This window comes from Psammomys obesus, unplaced genomic scaffold, assembly GCF_907164565.1.
Source record: "Psammomys obesus unplaced genomic scaffold, mPsaObe1.curated_primary_1811, whole genome shotgun sequence".
Taxonomy (NCBI): domain Eukaryota; kingdom Metazoa; phylum Chordata; class Mammalia; order Rodentia; family Muridae; genus Psammomys; species Psammomys obesus.
The window spans coordinates 17,539,230-17,555,971 of NW_026596046.1; the positions used below are offsets into that span (position 1 = coordinate 17,539,230).

The 16,742-nt window shown below is 45.0% G+C and overlaps 1 protein-coding gene across 1 annotated transcript in view; it reads left to right on the top strand.

Annotated features, from left to right (window-relative positions):
* Positions 1-6,616: 6,616 nt before the first annotated feature.
* The window catches only part of Fanci (FA complementation group I), a 56,937-nt gene continuing 46,811 nt past the window's right edge, over positions 6,617-16,742 (top strand). Inside the window, exons 1-3 of the mRNA XM_055623122.1 lie at positions 6,617-6,672; positions 11,623-11,725; positions 15,513-15,585. Coding sequence (XP_055479097.1) covers positions 11,642-11,725; positions 15,513-15,585 — 157 coding nt within the window. The 5' untranslated portion in view covers positions 6,617-6,672; positions 11,623-11,641. The remainder of the gene's footprint in view (positions 6,673-11,622; positions 11,726-15,512; positions 15,586-16,742) is intronic.

The window sequence follows — 16,742 nt, forward strand, 5'->3', positions numbered from 1 at the left end:
GAAGGAAGGAAGGAAGGAAGGAAGGAAGGAAGGAAGGAAGGAAGGAATTACCAATGAATAGAAACATTGCAACAGTTCTGAAAAGTCCTGGCACAAAGAAATCTTTCTAAAACCTGTATAGTCCTTAAAATGCTTGTCAGCCAAGCGTGAGGACCTGGAGTCCCCAGAGTCCCCAGAGTACATGTAAAAAGCCACTGTGAGGAATTGTAATCCCAGTAATGGGAAGCAGAGACAGGAGGATCACTGGAGCTCAAAGATGGGCCAACTTAGCATAATCGGCAAGCCATAGATCCTGCTGCAAAAATGTCTCAAAAAACAGTATGGAGAGCTGTGCTGAGGAACAATACATGAAGCTGACCCAAAGGTCTCACATGAACATACATACATGTGAATAAGCATGAACAGGATGTAGGGAACAGAGGGCTATAAGGACCAGTTTGTGTCTGGACAACATAGTGAGGATATGGATAACCACCATGGACCGAGAGGGCTATGCATATTGCATATGCGAGTTGGGGGTGGGGGAGGCTCTGAGACACCATAAAATGGCCAAATACCAGATGTCTAGGGATTCAGGCCACCTCTCTTGTGGAGATAGAAGACAAATTGCCAGAGGCAGTTCTGTCCTTCTACCTTGTGGCTCCTGGGTACTAAATTCAAGTTGTCACACTTAGTACCATGCTTCTTTGCCTACTGAGCCATCTTGCCAGCCCAGTAATTCAATTTCTCTCTCTCTCTCTTTCCTTTTAAGATTAAAAAAATTGTTTAATCATTTGGCCTATAATCTGTACCACCTGCAAGATGTGCTGGGACAATGGTGGCTCAGAACTTGTGGGAGTGGCCAACCAATGACTGGTCTAATTTGAGGCCCACGGCAGGAAAGGGAGTTCATGCCCTATGCTGCCTGGATGACCAGAAACTGGAGTCTGGGTAGCCCAAAGACCTAGGATAGAAAAAAAATCCACACTTACAGATGGGTGCCAATCATCATCAGGGAGACTTCCTCCAGCAGATGACGGGACCAGATGCAGAGACCCATAGCCAAACTTAGATGGAAAGAGAGCCCAAATTGGAGATTTCCACAGGGTTCCTCCCCTTAAGCCCTCTTGGAAGAGGGGGGAGAAAAAATTGTAGGAGGCAGAGGGGTTGAGGACACCAGCAGACTGTGGCCCACAACAACAACTAAGAAGGGCTCATAGGGACTCACAGGGACTACAAGGAAATCATGGAGCCTTCATGGGTCTGTACTAGAACCCTATGCATGTATGTTGTGGTTGTTAGCATGGTGTTTTTGTGGGGGTCCTAACAGTGGGAGTGTCTCTGACTCTTTTGCCTGCTCTTGGGACCCTTTTTCTCCTACTGGGTTGCTTCTCCCAGCCCCTGATAAGAGGGTTTGTGCATAGTCTTATTGTAGCCTGTTATGCCAGGTTCAGTTGTATCCCTGGGGGGCCCACTCTTTCCTGAGGGAAACAGAGGAGCAGTGAATCTAAGGGAGAGGAGAGGTTGTGGCAGGGGTGGGGTGGACCAGAAAGAGTGGAGGGAGAGGAAACTGTGGTTAGGATGTATTGTATGAGAGAAGAATAAGTAACGAAAGAAGAAGAAAAAGAAGAAGAAGAGATGAGGAGAAAGAGGAGGGGGAATAAGGAGAAGAAGAGGAAGAGAAGGAAAAGAAGATTCAATCAGGAAAAAAAAGACAGTTGGTTTTGTTTATTTTTTTGTTTTATGTATATGTATGTATGGGGGTATGTGCCTGTATGAGTGCAGGTGCCTGAGGAATCCAGAAGAGGGCGTAGGATGCCCTGGAGCCGTAGTTACAGGCAGTTATTAGCTATCTGAAATGAGTGCTGGGAATTGAACTTGGGTCTTCTGCAAGAACAGCAAGCGCACTTAACAGTTGGGCCATCTCTCCAGCTCCCAGTTTTAATTTATGGAACACTGGGTGCCAGGCCTGAGCAAGGTATGGGAGGAAGACTGTTTTATAACAAATTTGCCCTTATTATTAGCCTGAAGCAGCACAAAACATACAGAGATGAACCCTAGGTCGAGGTCGTGGGCAGGTACGCTGAGCCCAAAAGAGATCAACAGAAGATTAAACATACCCAGTGTAAGTTCACAGTGTGAAGGATGTTACAAGCTTGCAAATGAGGAACTGGGATGAAGTTATGCCTTAGATGAGTCTCATGAGAAGAATTATAGCATCAAGGCATGAAGTGGGAAAGCAAACCTCAAGACTAAGCAAGAGGTTAAGGGACAGTTGACTCCATTTTTTCTTTCTTCTCCCAGTTAAACATAATGTTAGAATTTGATTTATTTCTATATTGTTCCTTTTTCTCTAATCATGTCCCAAGCTAAAGGTCAATTTGTTTGTTTGTTTGTTTTTTACTTATTCTTCCTCTATAACCTTGTGATTTACACGTTGTAAATTGTTTTCATGGCATGTTCTGAGAGTTGACTGACCACAAAATGCCCTATGGTGTGTTACAGGAACTGTCAGACTATAAGCCCCCAATATGTACTTTTCCCATCATCATAAAAATAACTGAAAATATTTACTTTTTGTAATCACCTGCTTGTTTGCTATATAACAAGGCTTTTCTGCCTTTAGTCTTGGTCATTTCTCTATCCTGCTTCTAAGGACACTGTAAGTTTGGCCTGGCCATCTTTATCTTGCAACATCTCAGTTCTCTCCTGGGTTTTGACACCATAACAGCTTCATTAGGAGAAACAGCCACAATGCAGGTCTGAAGGGACCTTCGGTTTCCTTCATATTCCAGGATGTTAGGACAGTTATAGCATTATACTACAGGTGGCTGAGGAGGTCTTAGCGAGGGTGCGTGGAGAGACTTTAATTCCAGAAAACAAAGGGAATCTCTTTGCATAGGTTTTCAGAAGACTAAGGTAAGTTCCACATCACTTGAATTAGCTTACATGCCATGAGTCAAGAATGAGGCAGGCACTAGACGAGATTGAGAGTCAAGGTTATCTTGGGTCTGGGCACTAGGATGAAGCTGTAAAGGGGAGGAGAGAAATCAGCCCTTGCTCAGAGCTGCTTATCAACTCCCCAGGGAGAGTTGTAGCAGCACATGGCCTGGCTTCTACTACCAAAAGCAGCTAGAGGATCTGTGATCTGACACCTGCCAGATTTAAAACACTAAAGTGACACTAATGTGAAACTAACTCGGCCACAGCAGTTTTGGTGAGTTAATGGAGAAGAGCAAATGCAGGAAATCCAGGAATGCCAGCCACGTCCTCAAGATTCATCCATGTTGGAGCACGTGTCAGAATTTCCTTCCTCTAGAGCTGGACCATCTGTTCATCAAGTGCAGACTTTTGGTTGGTTTCTACCCGAGGTATTGTGAAAACGCTGGTCTGAAAATGATCTGAATATATTATGCTGAAAACCTTCCACCTCATGGTTGTTTTGTTTGGTTGAGTTTTTTTGTTTTGTTTTGTTTTGTTTTGTTTGTTTAGACATGGTACCCTTCCCATCTCCACCTCCAGAGTTCTGGGATTATAAGTGTGTGCCACCATACCCAATTTATGGAGCACAGGGGATAGGGCATGGGTTTTCATGCCCACTGGACAATCACTCTACCAAGGGAACTACAGCCCTATCCCCTGCTTGCATTTCTCTTACAGTCTATGTTCCTGCAAATCAACATTGTTAAATGCTCCTAAGTGTGGGTTCTTTTTTTTTTTTTTTTTTTTTTCTTGCTGATTTTCTCAAAGCTGTGCTGTTCTTCAGCCCAGGTTACAGGGAAAGTGCCTCTTTGTCCCTTCTCTGCTCATGCCCTTTTCAGAGTCCAAGGAATTAGACAAAGTGCCCAGCAGAGCCCACGTGTCCGCTTTAGACCATGTTTTCACCTCTTCAGACATTCTTAAGTTTGCAGCCAACCTATGCCTCTTCCAAGCGCCATCCTCTTCACAGTGGGCCCCACAGTGAAGGAGGCGCTATGGGTGCCTGAGGGGCAGCTTTGTAGGGAAGACAGATGGTAAATCTTCAGCACAGGTGTCCACAAAGCCCCTTGCACAGCAGGACTGAGTCTGGAACAGTCCTCCATTCAGACTGCTTCTCTGGATTCCAACTGTGTTTGTTCCTATAGTGTTGCCAGGCTCTCGTGTACTTGCTAAGCTTGAAAGCACTTTCAGTTCCACCACTGTAAACCTGTTCTTAACTGGGCTCTATTTCCTTTTTGTTTTGAGTTAGAATGTCGCTATGTCACTCTCCATCTTCCTGCATCAGCTCATCCCAACTGGGATGACAGACTTGTGCCACCATACCTGGTGCTGGCTGTATTTTCTAGCATCGGGTGTATCACTCACTCCCCTTGTATGTGTACTCAAGCTGCTTCTTGGTGAGTGCAAGGCTGCTGTGCACACCCAGGAGATAGAAGGGCACAGAGAGATTTATATTTGCAGCAAGTGAAGGAGGTCACAGGGGGATCATTCCCAAAACAGTGTCTTCCCCAGGAGGCACAGGAGCTTGCACTGGGCAAACTTACACTTATTCGTACAGGAAAGACATCATCGCATGCAGAGGCAGGCATATTTTTGTTGTTATTATTTTTTAATGTGTGTACATGTGTGCATGTATATGCAAATGCAGGCCTGAGGACATCCTCCAGTTTCATTCTTTGAGCTCTATAGACTTTCTTTTTTCTTTTGAGACAAGGTCTTTCACTGATCTGGACTTGCTAAGACAGGTATGCTAGCTGGTCAGCAAGCTCCCCAGATCCGCTTGTCTCTGCCTCCCCAGCACTGAGATTACAAATGAGCTCCCAGTAAGAACCTACCTAGTGGTTCACATAGGGAATCTAGCTGGTGAACTGAATGGAAAAAGATTAGCTGCTTAGCAAGAGAAGTCTGCACCAGAGAGGAAAACTGCTGATGCTAATCCGAATCTCTTCTTCTTCTTCGTGGTTAATATTGACCATGAATGGTGCTGCATTTGCAATACCAGGCACTTGGGAAGTAGAAGCAAGAGGGTTAGGAGTTCAAGGCCAGCCACATTTACGTAGCAAGTTAAAAGCCAGCCTGGGCTATGTGAGATCCTGCCTCAAAATACAATGTCAATGAAAAACATACACTATCATTCATGGAACTGGGTAGACATTCATACAAACAGTTCAATAATTGCTCTGAAATGCACAAATGGAAACTCAGGGATGCTAATGGGCTTATTTAATCTACATCAACTGCCAACATATTTACAGGTGAATGGTCCAGTACTAGAAAGGGTTTGGAAGGAAGGTTTTGTGGAAAGATGTGATGAGGTCATCTGTTTCTTTAGTGAAGTAAATGATTCCTGTTAGCTCACAAATTGATGCATTAGCCAACTCTTAGGTTGCTTAGCATCCTGTGACGCCACATTGGTCGCTGCCAAGAGTGCAGGATAAAAGGACCCCTGCCCCCCTCCCCCCCCCCCCCCCCCCGTCTGTCTCTTTCTCTCTATCTCTGCCTGTCTGTCTCTGCTTTGCTTTGCTTTCTCCCCTCCCCCCTTTCTGAGGTGCCCTAGCCCATCCCCCTCCCCTCATCTCCTACTGTCTTTCTCTATCTCTCTGTCTCTGTATCTCTCTCCTCATTTCCAATCCCCGCACATTAAATCTCTTCATTCCACATCTGTTGTGTGTAGCATTTTTATTTTTATTATTACAATTCCTCTCAGGAGCCATAACTCAACCTCAGCTGCTGGATTTTCACTACATCTCACAGTTCAATGTTGAGACCGAAATGTAGAGGAGTCCCGGCAGGGAGCATGGGACGACATCTGAGACACATCCCTTTCCTCCAGCTGCTGCTTCTTCAAGATCCGGTCAGGCAGAACCATTGCATTGATGTTCTTCAAAGATGAAGCCTTGCCATCCCCCTCCCCTTTGGTCCCCACTGCCACCATCTGGACCACTACCACACACAACTTGCAGCCTTCCAAGGGGTCCTACTTCAGGCCTCCGCATTCAGCTTATCCTCTGGGGCGTTCATCTGTCAAGGACGTGGTTAGACAATGTGAATACGCCCATGCCGTTCCCCCCACTGCCCCTAATGTTAAGGAAACATGCACGCCTCTGCTTCCCCTCTACCACCGTAAGCAACTTCACAAGCTGATTGTTGGTTCTGGGCACTGTGCACAAGCTGCACCCTCAAATCTAAAGTAGAATCTTGGGCCACTGCTCCATCCATCTTGACTCTCCAGTTAGGTGTTTATTAACAAAATGTATTGAACATTCACTGCCTCTGGGAAAGTAACGGCTAAACGTTGAGGTTACGCAAGGGGAAAAGGTTAGTATGTATCCTCAAGCACAAGGTGAAATATGAGTGCTTCTCAAGTGCTTCTAATGCAAAGACCTGCGAAGCCGTCAGTTAATCCAATCCCTTCCGCACTGGTTTCAACTACAGAGATCAAGAAAGTTTAGCCAGGTCAGATCATAACGCGCATGCTCACTCTGGGGTCCCCCGCCCCCAAGGCAAGTAGGCAGCTCGCAGTTCCCTCGCCCGCTGACCTAGACCGCGAACTGCGCAAAGATCCCCCCCCTTCTGTCAGCTACAATGGTTCGCCCCACCGAGCTAAGGAGTCGGAAGTGCGCCTCGGGGGCGGGACCTGTTGCTCTGGGCGACGGAAGTGCGGCTGCGCGGAGTTGCGCGGGAATTTTAGGAGGAGGCCGCGCGGAGGTTGAGGTGACGCTCCGGGGTCTCTGCGTTGCAGGGCAGGACGGGGTGGGCGGGTGAGGACAGGCGAGCTGCCCTGGCGACGTGGCGTCCCGCGCGTCTGGTGCCTGCACAGGGGTCGGTGCCTCAGCTTTGGCGGCTTTCTCTGGGGCGCGCTCCGCTTAACCCTCCCCATTGGTCCTGCCTGCTTCTGGGACGCCCCCGAGCCCTGTTTCGCGCGTGGAGCTCGGTGCCAGCGGGAAGTCAGGCCAGTGGCACTGCGTAGGGTAGGCAGGGTGCTCAGGGCGTGGACCCTTGAGCAGAACGGAGCTACAGAAGCTAACGACCCCTCTGGATGTTTTTTTCCATTTACATGGCGTTAATTATACAAAGCATCACTCAGTCTTCACTAAATGCTTAGTATATTTTCGGCACTGTATTTGGAAGTTGGGATAGAAAAATCCACATGAGCTGCCTCGTTTTATGGTTTCTGTTTCTTTCTCCCTTTCGTTTTGTTTGTTTGTTTGTTTGTTTGTTTTTTAAGCCAGGGTCTCATATTGGCTACAAACTCTTATGTAGCCGAGGATGACTCTGAAATTCTGATCTTCTTGTCCCCACCTCAGTTCTGGCATTACAGGAGTGCATCACCATGCCAAGTTTATACAGTCCTCGGGGTGTGATGTCATCACACGCAAGGGCTTCAGGCCTGCTAGGCAAGCCCTGTAGCCCACATCAGATATTTGTTAGGTCCTTATATAAGCTTGTTTCTGTGCTGAAGAGAACAACCATAGACAAAACTGGATACACTTGTGGAATTGTAGACCAGTAGGAGACCTAGCCACTAATTTAAAATGTAATATTAAAAAGTTGGTAGCACTGTGGAAGGAAGGAACTTTACAGGTGTTTGCGGAGGATGTAATGGAGAGTATTTTAACCTGAGCATCTAAGAGTTGAGCCAAGAGAGAGCAAGGTTGGAAGGGTGGGTATTTATTTTGTTTTAGTTGAGAAATCATTTTTAAGGGCCAATAACAGGAAGACCTTGGAGATTTGAAGGACAGAAAACAATTAACTCGTTATCTTTTGAATAGAGTGATAAAACTGGTAAAAGAAACTTATTTGCTTACTGCCTCCTGCTAACCTAGGCCTAGTCCAGGAAGCTTCTAGCTTCTGTACAATCTAACCTAGGTCTAGAACACTTTCATCCTCTGAGATTTACTGCTTAATAAACTCACTCTTTCTTTCTGAGTTCTGGTTGGCTGGTTCAATTCAACTATTCTGGCTCAAACTCCTCTCCCGGTTAACTTATTCAATCTGGCTTTTCTCTCAGCCTCTGAATTGCCATGCTTGGCCTCAAACTAACTTTAGCAACCTTTTCTAATCTTCTGGCTCCTTGTCATTCTCTAGCTCATTTGGTCTTTATTTGAGTTCTCTCTCTGCAAAATGTCTATTATTGTCCGAGTAAAACAGCCTCCTCTCTCTCCCTTAAGTAGCTTCTGTTTCCTCCCTGTTTTTATAGGAGTTGGGCATATCCTATTCTGTCAAATCTTTCTCTGAGTCGTCACTTTTTCTGCCACTCAATTAAATGTCACTTTCAAACCTGGGTGCTTCCTTCCACAAACTAACTTTACCTTCATTGTTTGGGATTAAAAGTGTGTACCACCATGTGTAGGCCTAAACTTTTCTTTACCTGAAACTTGCTCTATACCAGGCTGGCCTTGAACTCATATCTGCTTGCCTCTGTCTCCTGGATTAGAGGTGTGTCTGTATTCCACCCTGATCACACAGAAGTAGAAGGTCTTTGGATGTGATCTTTTGCCAGAGCAGCTATGTTCTGAATTAAAAATTCTCTACAAAAACTAGAAAAACGGTTACTTTATATCTTTTTTCATGTCTCAAATGCCCATTACCTGCATTCAGTCTTTTCTCATCACCTAGTTTGAGGTAACATTTTCCTGGGTTTGGTGGAGAGTGAGTGCATAAGAACATAGTTGGTAGAGAAGGTGTAAAACCCAGTCTGTGTCTCCACAGCTTCAGAATGGCTGCTACAACTGTGTGGATGTTCACTGAGACGTGTAGACTTTGGGACTGGTTCATTTCATTGTGTGTTGGTTTTGGTTTTTAGCCAGTTTTTTTGTTTGTTTGTTTGTTTTGTTTTTGTTTTTCCTTGAGACAGGGTTTCTCTGTGTAGCTTTGGCTGTCTTGGACTCACTTTGTAGACCAGTCTGGCCTCGAACTCATAGCAATCTGCCTGCCTCTACCTCCCTGAGTTCTGGGATTACAAGCATGTGCCAGCTAGGTTTTTTTTTTTTTTATTATAAAGTTTTAACATAAAAAGAAAACAGAATAGAAAGGAAGTTAGGCATGGGCGTAGACCCTACAGGACTTTTTAAAAGATTCCTTTTCATTTTTGCTCATGTGTATATGTGAATCTGCCAGATGTGCGGAGCTGCTCTCTCAGACCAGAAGAGAGTTACAAGCAGTTGTGAGCCACCTGATGTGGGTGCTGGGAACAGAACTCACCTCCTCTGGAAGAGCAGTATCGGCTCCACCCCTGAGCCATCTCTGCAGCTCCAGGACATTTTTTGTTTTATTTTTGTTTTTGAGACAGGGTTTTTGTTGTTGTTTTTGTTTTTAATGTGGCCCTGGCTGTCCTGAAACTCACTCTGTAGACCAGGCTGGCCTCAAACTCACAGCTCACAGAGAGATCTGCCTGCCTCTGCCTTCTGAGTGCTGGGATTAAAGACGTGCACCACCATGCTGGATTTCTTCCTTCCTTCTTTCTTTCTCTCTTCCCCCTCCTCTTCCTCCTTTTGGATTTTGGTCCAATAAAGCAATTTAAAAAAATGACTTTTAAGATAAAAATAGGTTGGGAGAAAAATATGTAATTCAGCTTTTGTTTTCAAAAATATCTTATTGCTTTGTAGAGGGGAACAAGTTAAAATATTTTTGTCATGGTTCCTTAGCAGATGATGGTGGCTTTGAGGTAATGTTAGAGTAGAGGTGGAGAGATATTTGGGTAGGACTTGTGGCTGCGGAGGGTGAAAGCAGTTTCTAAGGATTTGCCAGCTTTCTGGATTGAGCAGCTGAGTGGGTATGGGAACCAGGAGGGAGAGGAGAAACAGGTGGGGTTTCTCCCCCACAGGATGCGTTTACCTCTTCCCTTCCGTATTACTCAGTACTGTGTCCAGTCTGCCTCCGTTCATCTCTTCCACTGTCTTTATCTCTCCCACTAAAACACCTCCAGCTCACCACTCAGCAGCTTCTCTCTCCACATTCCCTTCCCACTTTGATTTGCAAGTTAATGTGATACTGGTTGCCTCCTTAGACTCCGCTGCTCACGAAGTCGATAGTTGGCAGGAGAATCTAAGTTCTGTAACTGACACTTGAGATCTTGTTTCTCAGCCTCTCTTTCTGCCTCCTTACTGTTCTACTTGGACTCCATTGCAGCCAGTCTACTTATTGCGTATGTCTACGTGAGGGTGTCGGCTCCCCAGGAACAGGAGCTACAAACAGTTGTGAGCTGTCATATGGGTGCTGGGAATTAAACTCGGGTCATTGCTCTTAAATGCTGAGCCATCTTTCCAGCCTCCCCTTCCCCCCCCCCCCCCCCCCCCCAATTTTTTTTTTTTTTTTTTAATTCAGACATGCCCTCCTTTCCTAATACTGTAGACCATCTTGTTGTCTTGGATACCTAAATTTAGTCTCTTAATTTCCAGTTCAGGCTTTTCTTCTGAAAACATTTTTAGCATTACTAGCTTCTCACTTGTTTTATTTTTGTTTTTTGGTTTGTTGAGACAGTCTCTTGTCTAGGCTGGCCTCAAACTCACCATGTAATTGAGTGCTGGTCCTCAGTTCCCAAGGCTGCGTTTTCTTCGTATGGTATGAGCTAACTAGCTAGTGAATGTGGTCTCTCCCACACTTCACCCTCACTTCCCTGCTCTCTCTCTCTTTAAGATTTATTCATTATGTGTACAATGTTCTGTCTGAATGTATACCAGCATGCCAGAAGAGGGCGCCAGATCTCATTATAGACGGTTGTGAGCCACCATGTGGTTGCTAAGAATTGAATTCAGGACCTTTGGAAGAGTAGCCAGTGCTCTAAATCCTGGAGCCATCTCTCCAGCATCCCCACCCCCTTTTTTCCTTTTTCTTGGCATGGGAATTGAACCCAGGGCCTTGTACACTATAGGCAAGCACTGTACCACCTAGCCATCTCTTCAGCCTCACTTGTTTTTTTTGTAATGCCATTTAAGTGGCTCTTAACATTTATGATGCTATTAGTTTATTCATTTGTTGAACAGTATTTTATTGTATACTTATATAGTCCTATCTATTTGCAATATATTTGATATATCGCTAAGCGCCATTTTGGTTTGAAGCATTATGTTGAATAGATGGTGAAAATGTATGCAAAAGCTATGAGTCACCAGAAAATTTGAACACAGGGAACATCCCAGAGACTCATACTCCAACCAAGGACTATTTATGGAGATAACCTAGAACCCCTGCACAGATGTAGCACATGACATTTGAGTGTCCAAGTGGGTTACATAGTAATGGGAAGAGGGACTGTCTCTGACATAATCTGATTGGCTTGCTCTTTGATCACCTTCCCCTGAGTGGGGAGCACCCTTACCAGGCCATGGTAGAGGACAATGCAGCCACTCCTGATGTAATCTGATAGACTAAGATCAGAAGGAAGGAGAGGAGGATCTCCCCTATCAGTGGACTTGGGGAGGGGCATGCGTGAAGAAGGGAGAGAGAGAGTGGGATTGGGAGGGGAGGAGGGAGGGGCTTATGGGGGATACAAAGTGAATAAAGTGTAATTAATAATAATAAAAAAGCTATGAATCACTTATAGAATTGTAGGGAATTCTTAATATTAATTCTTAATATGATAAGCATCATCTCACTGACAGGCAGGAAATATTCAGGTTTATGTCAAGAAGCCTTCAGCTGTGACCCTCTTTTTCTTCACAGTTCTCTGATATGAGCAACAATGGATCTGAAAATTTTATCTCTAGCAACAGATAAAACAACAGATAAACTGCAGGAATGTCTTCAAACCCTGAAAACCGATGATGTGAGTACTGCTAAAAGCAAAGGCCAAGCTTGACAAGTTCAAAGGATGTGTGAGCGGGGAAAGAGAGCAGTGCTCAGAGCCCTCGGGTACACTGGCTTGTTCTCTTGTCCGTGTTAGATGGGGATTTACTTGATAAACATAGATAAACAGAGTTGTAAGCTGTAATCCTGCTGTTGGGGAAACTGGCAAGATTGCAAGTTCATGTCCTGCCTGGACTAAATAAAAACTAGAAAGAGGGCTGAGGGGCAGTTCAGTGGTAGAAGACTCCCTCGGCATGCACAAGGCCCTGGGTTCAGTTCCCAGCACTGTAAAATCCAAAACAAACAAACAAAAAAAGAAATTAAGTGCTGCAAATAAATAAAAAGGACAGCTGAGGCCATTTTGTCTGTCCGTCTATCTATCTATCTATCTATCTATCTATCTATCTATCTATCTATCTATCCATCCATCCATCCATCTATCTATCTGTTTTAGTTTTTTGGTTTTTCAAGACAGGGTTTCTCTGTGTAGCCTTGGCTATCCTGAACTTTCTTTGTAGACCACCCTGGCCTCGAACTCATATTCACCTGCCTCTGCCTCTAAGGCGTGCACTGCCACCGCCCAGCTAGAAAGCCATTTATAATCAATTTGAAATTTGAAATAACTTAGATTGCCTTTACAGCTGAGTATATACGAATCAGCATATTGTAATTTTTAATTTTTTTACTGAGTGTGTTTCCCCTGAATGGAAGCAAGCATGTGTGCTGTGTGTATGCCCAGTGCCCAGGGAAGCCAGGAGGCCATCAGATCCCCTAGAATTGAAGTTACAGATGGTTGTGAGCCACCATGTAAGTGCTGAGAATCAATCTGGGTCCTCTGGAAGCTTAGCACGCACTGTTAAACTCTGAGCCATTTCTCCAGCTCCTGAATCATACTGAATCATTCTCAGAGCAGCCATATTCAAAGCTACAATAGAGGCCGTAATTACTAACGTGAAGCATTACTTGCTGATGCGTCTTCATTTATCTTTTTCTTTAAAGAAAATAAGTTCATAGGCAGAATTTTTTTCTTTTTTTTATTTTTTATTAATTACAGTTTATTCGCTTTGTATCCCAGCAGTAGCCCCTTCCCTCCTCTCCTCCCAATACCACCCTCCCTCATCTCCTCCCATGCCCCTCCCCCAGTCCACTGATAGGGGAGGTCCTTCCTCCCCTTCCCTTTGACCCTAGCCTAACAGGTCTCATCAGGAGTGGCTGCATTGTCTTCCTCTGTGGCCTGTGTAAGGCTGCTTTCCCCTCAGGGGGAGGTGATCAAAGAGCCAGCCCCTGAGTTCATGTCAGAGACAGTCCCTGGGCAGAATTAAAAAAAACAAAAACAAACAAAAAAAAAACAACAGAAAACTATTGGTAAGAGAAAACCAGTTCCTTCATCTTCACTGTAAGTCCATGATTATAAAAATGAAACAATAATGACCTAGTTATCTACCTGGCATGTTGGCCTTATCTCAGAATAGAGGTCGTAAGCTCTGTAAAAGAGCACTTGACACAGAAGCCAGGTAGAGCTCAGCGGTGTGCTTTAAAATAACCTCTGGGTTATTTGGGTGCTCACCAAAACTGGAATTTCACCGTCTTCATAATATGTCGCCACCTTCCCATTAGTTGCTTAAGTTTGAAATTAGGATTCTTCATTGACTTCTTCTATTTCTGCGTCACTCAGCCCCTCTTTTACCTCTAAACTATGATGGATTTCTATTTTTTTTATATGTTCTCGGATTGTCTTGACTGTCTCCTTTTCCGCATCTGTTATATTAACATTCTAAGGCTGCTGTTGTAAAGGACCTCAGATGGCATGGCTTAAGTAATAACAGTTTATTTCCTGATTCTGGGTAGATCTGGGAAGTCCAGATCAAGGTGCTGGCTCTTTCCAGGCCTGTGGTAATCAGTTCCGGGCCTGCCCACCCCTTAATTTCTCATCATTTTGCAGTAACCTGCATGGCTTGATCCTGGAACCCTGACTAGGGGTGGCAAGGGAGTGAAGAAAGAACAGACTTACTAATGAAATCACAGATGTATACAAAAATGCTGTCGAGCTGTTGCACACTGATGAAGTGGCACCATACCATCTTGACCCAGAACCTCAGCGTGTTTACTATGTAAGCACAGAGGGCTGGGATTAGCCGTAAACACTGAGCTGCTAGTTTGTGCACACACTAGTAAATTCTTCGTAAACGCTTGTCCTTAGACCAGAGCAAGGCTCTGCCTTTCTGAGCCTAACCTGGCAGAAAGGCTTTGCTGATTTCCCAAGGGCCCAAGGGCTGAGCCCTCAACCTGGCTGTGCCATGTCAACAGTATACATTCACACGGGACTTCGTCTGCTCTTTCCACATCCACTCAGTTTCCTAGAAGGTATCACTCACTCGTCAATCCCCAGCAGTATCGCATGTTTTTCTCTTTTGATTTTTCGAGACAGGGTTTCTCTGTGTGGCCTTGGCTCTCCTGGCCTCAAGCTCACAGAAACCAGCCTGCCTCTGCCTCCTGAGTGCTGGGGTTACAGGCGTGTGCCACTGCCTCCTGCCCATCACTTGGTTTTCTTCAGCAGCCTCTCTTGCACTTAGATGAAACCTGAACTTCCTATGAGATCCTTCTTAATCTGGTCCTTGCCTATCACTCCGGTCTTACTTTCTGCTCCTCTTTCTCCTCCTTACCACTTACCTGACCCTGGTCTTTTCTCAGGTACTCAAGCATAGCAAACATTTGCTGTGTTGGGCCTTCAGTACAACGCTGCCTCCATCTCGCTAGGCACAGCCAGTTCTTTCTTACCTTCCCAGCCTCTGCTTAGATGTCTCCTACCTCAGAGAAGGTGTGACTGTTCTACTTGCATTGTCTCCCTTCCCTCGAGTTATCATCTTAGCTCAGCTACTTGTTTGTCATCTTTCCAAGTTTTTTTTTTTTTTCTGGTTTATTTTCTGTCCTTTTTTCCTCCTTTCTCATAAACTGAGTCAAATTGCTATGCCCATTTTGTTTATCCTTATACTGTTCTCTGAAAAAGTACATGCATCAGAAGTATTTGCTGATAGATAAATCATGCCACAGCACCTAGTGCTAATGAAAGAGTTAATACATATTTGGAATTTTGAGGCAAAGTCTTTCTTACTTACTGAAACCTTGAGCTCCCACCTCAGCCTCCCAAATACTGGATTACAGACACGAACTGCTATAATATCCAGCTCTATAAATTTCGGAATAGCTATTAGTCTTTTTTATTCTTTCTTTTTGGAAACAGGGTCTCTAGCCCAAGCTGGTATCGAACTCCTGTGCAGCCAAGAATACCTTGGACTTCTGATCCTCTTGCCTCCATCTCAAGAACTCTGTGGAGTGTGCCGCTGTGCCCCCATTTTGGAGTGCAAGAGTGTGAATCCAGAGTCTATGCGTACTAAGCAAGTGGTTTACCAAGTGAGCTGCATTCCAGCCCTGGTCTTTGCTTTTTTGAGAAGTTTTCCTCTGTGGTTCTTGCTGGCCTTGTAGTCGCTGTGTATCCTGGCTGGCCCAGAACTCATGAATGTCCTCCTGCTTCATCCTGAAGTTCTGGGATGTCAGTTCTGCATCAGTGTGCCTGGCTGGCTTTAAGCCTTGGCGGTCCAGGATTCTATTGAGATCTTCCTGCTCTCTCTAAATAAAAAACAATTACTTGTGTATGTCAGAGTCTGACCTAAACCTGGCAGCACCGCCTTTCATTCTGCACATCGAGGTCATGTAGGTAGAGGAGCAGTGGCCAGAGACTTGTAATTGTTTTCTTTGTTTGGTTGCAGTTGACTAATCTCCTTCAGGATCAAGCAGTGAAAGGAAGAGAGGTTGGAGCATTCCTGAGAGCCATCTTCAAAGGTGATTCAGGTCCCTCTCAGCGTACCCACTAGGACTGGTTTACTCTGGGTGTCATTGCTGTTTTTCAACTGAAGCAGAGCTCTCCTCAGTACACTATACTAGATACTTTACTGAAGGGAGTAGGAATGGAAACCTGAGATTATATTGTTGGTTTGGGGCCTGTGAAGATTACACTCTGCTTGGGTTTACTCAGTCTTTTAGAATTGTGGTGAAAAGAATAAGATAGGCCTAGCACTCACCAACGACCTAGGGAGCTCTGGGTTTGAGTGGGATGGAATATCTTGCATGTCTCATACAGAGCCTTAATTCCCAGTGTAGCATGCTTATTTTACTATCTTGAGCAATGGCTCTGTGTTCAGACTGTGACCCAGAGTGGTTTCACAAATTGTGGTAGAATTAAAAATACTTGTTTGTTTGTTTGTTTGTTTGTTTATAGGCAAGATCTCACTGTGTAGCTCCAACTGGTCTGGAACTTGCTATGTCGACCAGGCTGGCCTTGAACTCTTAGAAATATACCTGCCTTCATAGAAATACTCCTGCCTCTGCCTTTTGAGTGCTGAGATTAAAAGTGTGCATAAGCCATGAGTGGTTGCTTTAATCCCAGCACTCAGGCAGGCAGAGTCAGGCAGATAGCTATGAGTTCAAGGCCAGCCTGGTTGACAGATTGAGTCCAAGACAGCCAAGGCTACACAGGAAATCCCTGTCTCGAAAAAAAAAAAAAGTTTTTTGCACCAATATGCCCAGCCCTAAATATTTTTTATTTTTGTGTATGTGTATCTGTGTGAGGGTGTGTGCCCGTGTGTGCAGTACCCACAGAGGCTAGAAGAAGGATCTGGATCTCCTGGCACTGAAGTTACATGTGGTTTGTAAGCTGCCTGATGTGGGTGTTGGGAACTGAACTCAGGTTCCTTTAAGAGAGCAGTACATGCGCTTAATCGTTGAGCCATCTCTCCAAGCCCAACCTCACCCCCTTTTTTGACACAGGTTTCTCCGTAGCATAGGCTGGGCTCAATCTCATAATGGCCATCCAGCATTAGGTTCCTGGGTGCTGGGACTACAGGTGTGCACCACTGTGCCTGTCTCCAGGCTCTTGTTTTGTTTTTAGATTTTGAGACAGGATCTCACTACACAGCTTAAGCTGGCCTTGAATTGTAATC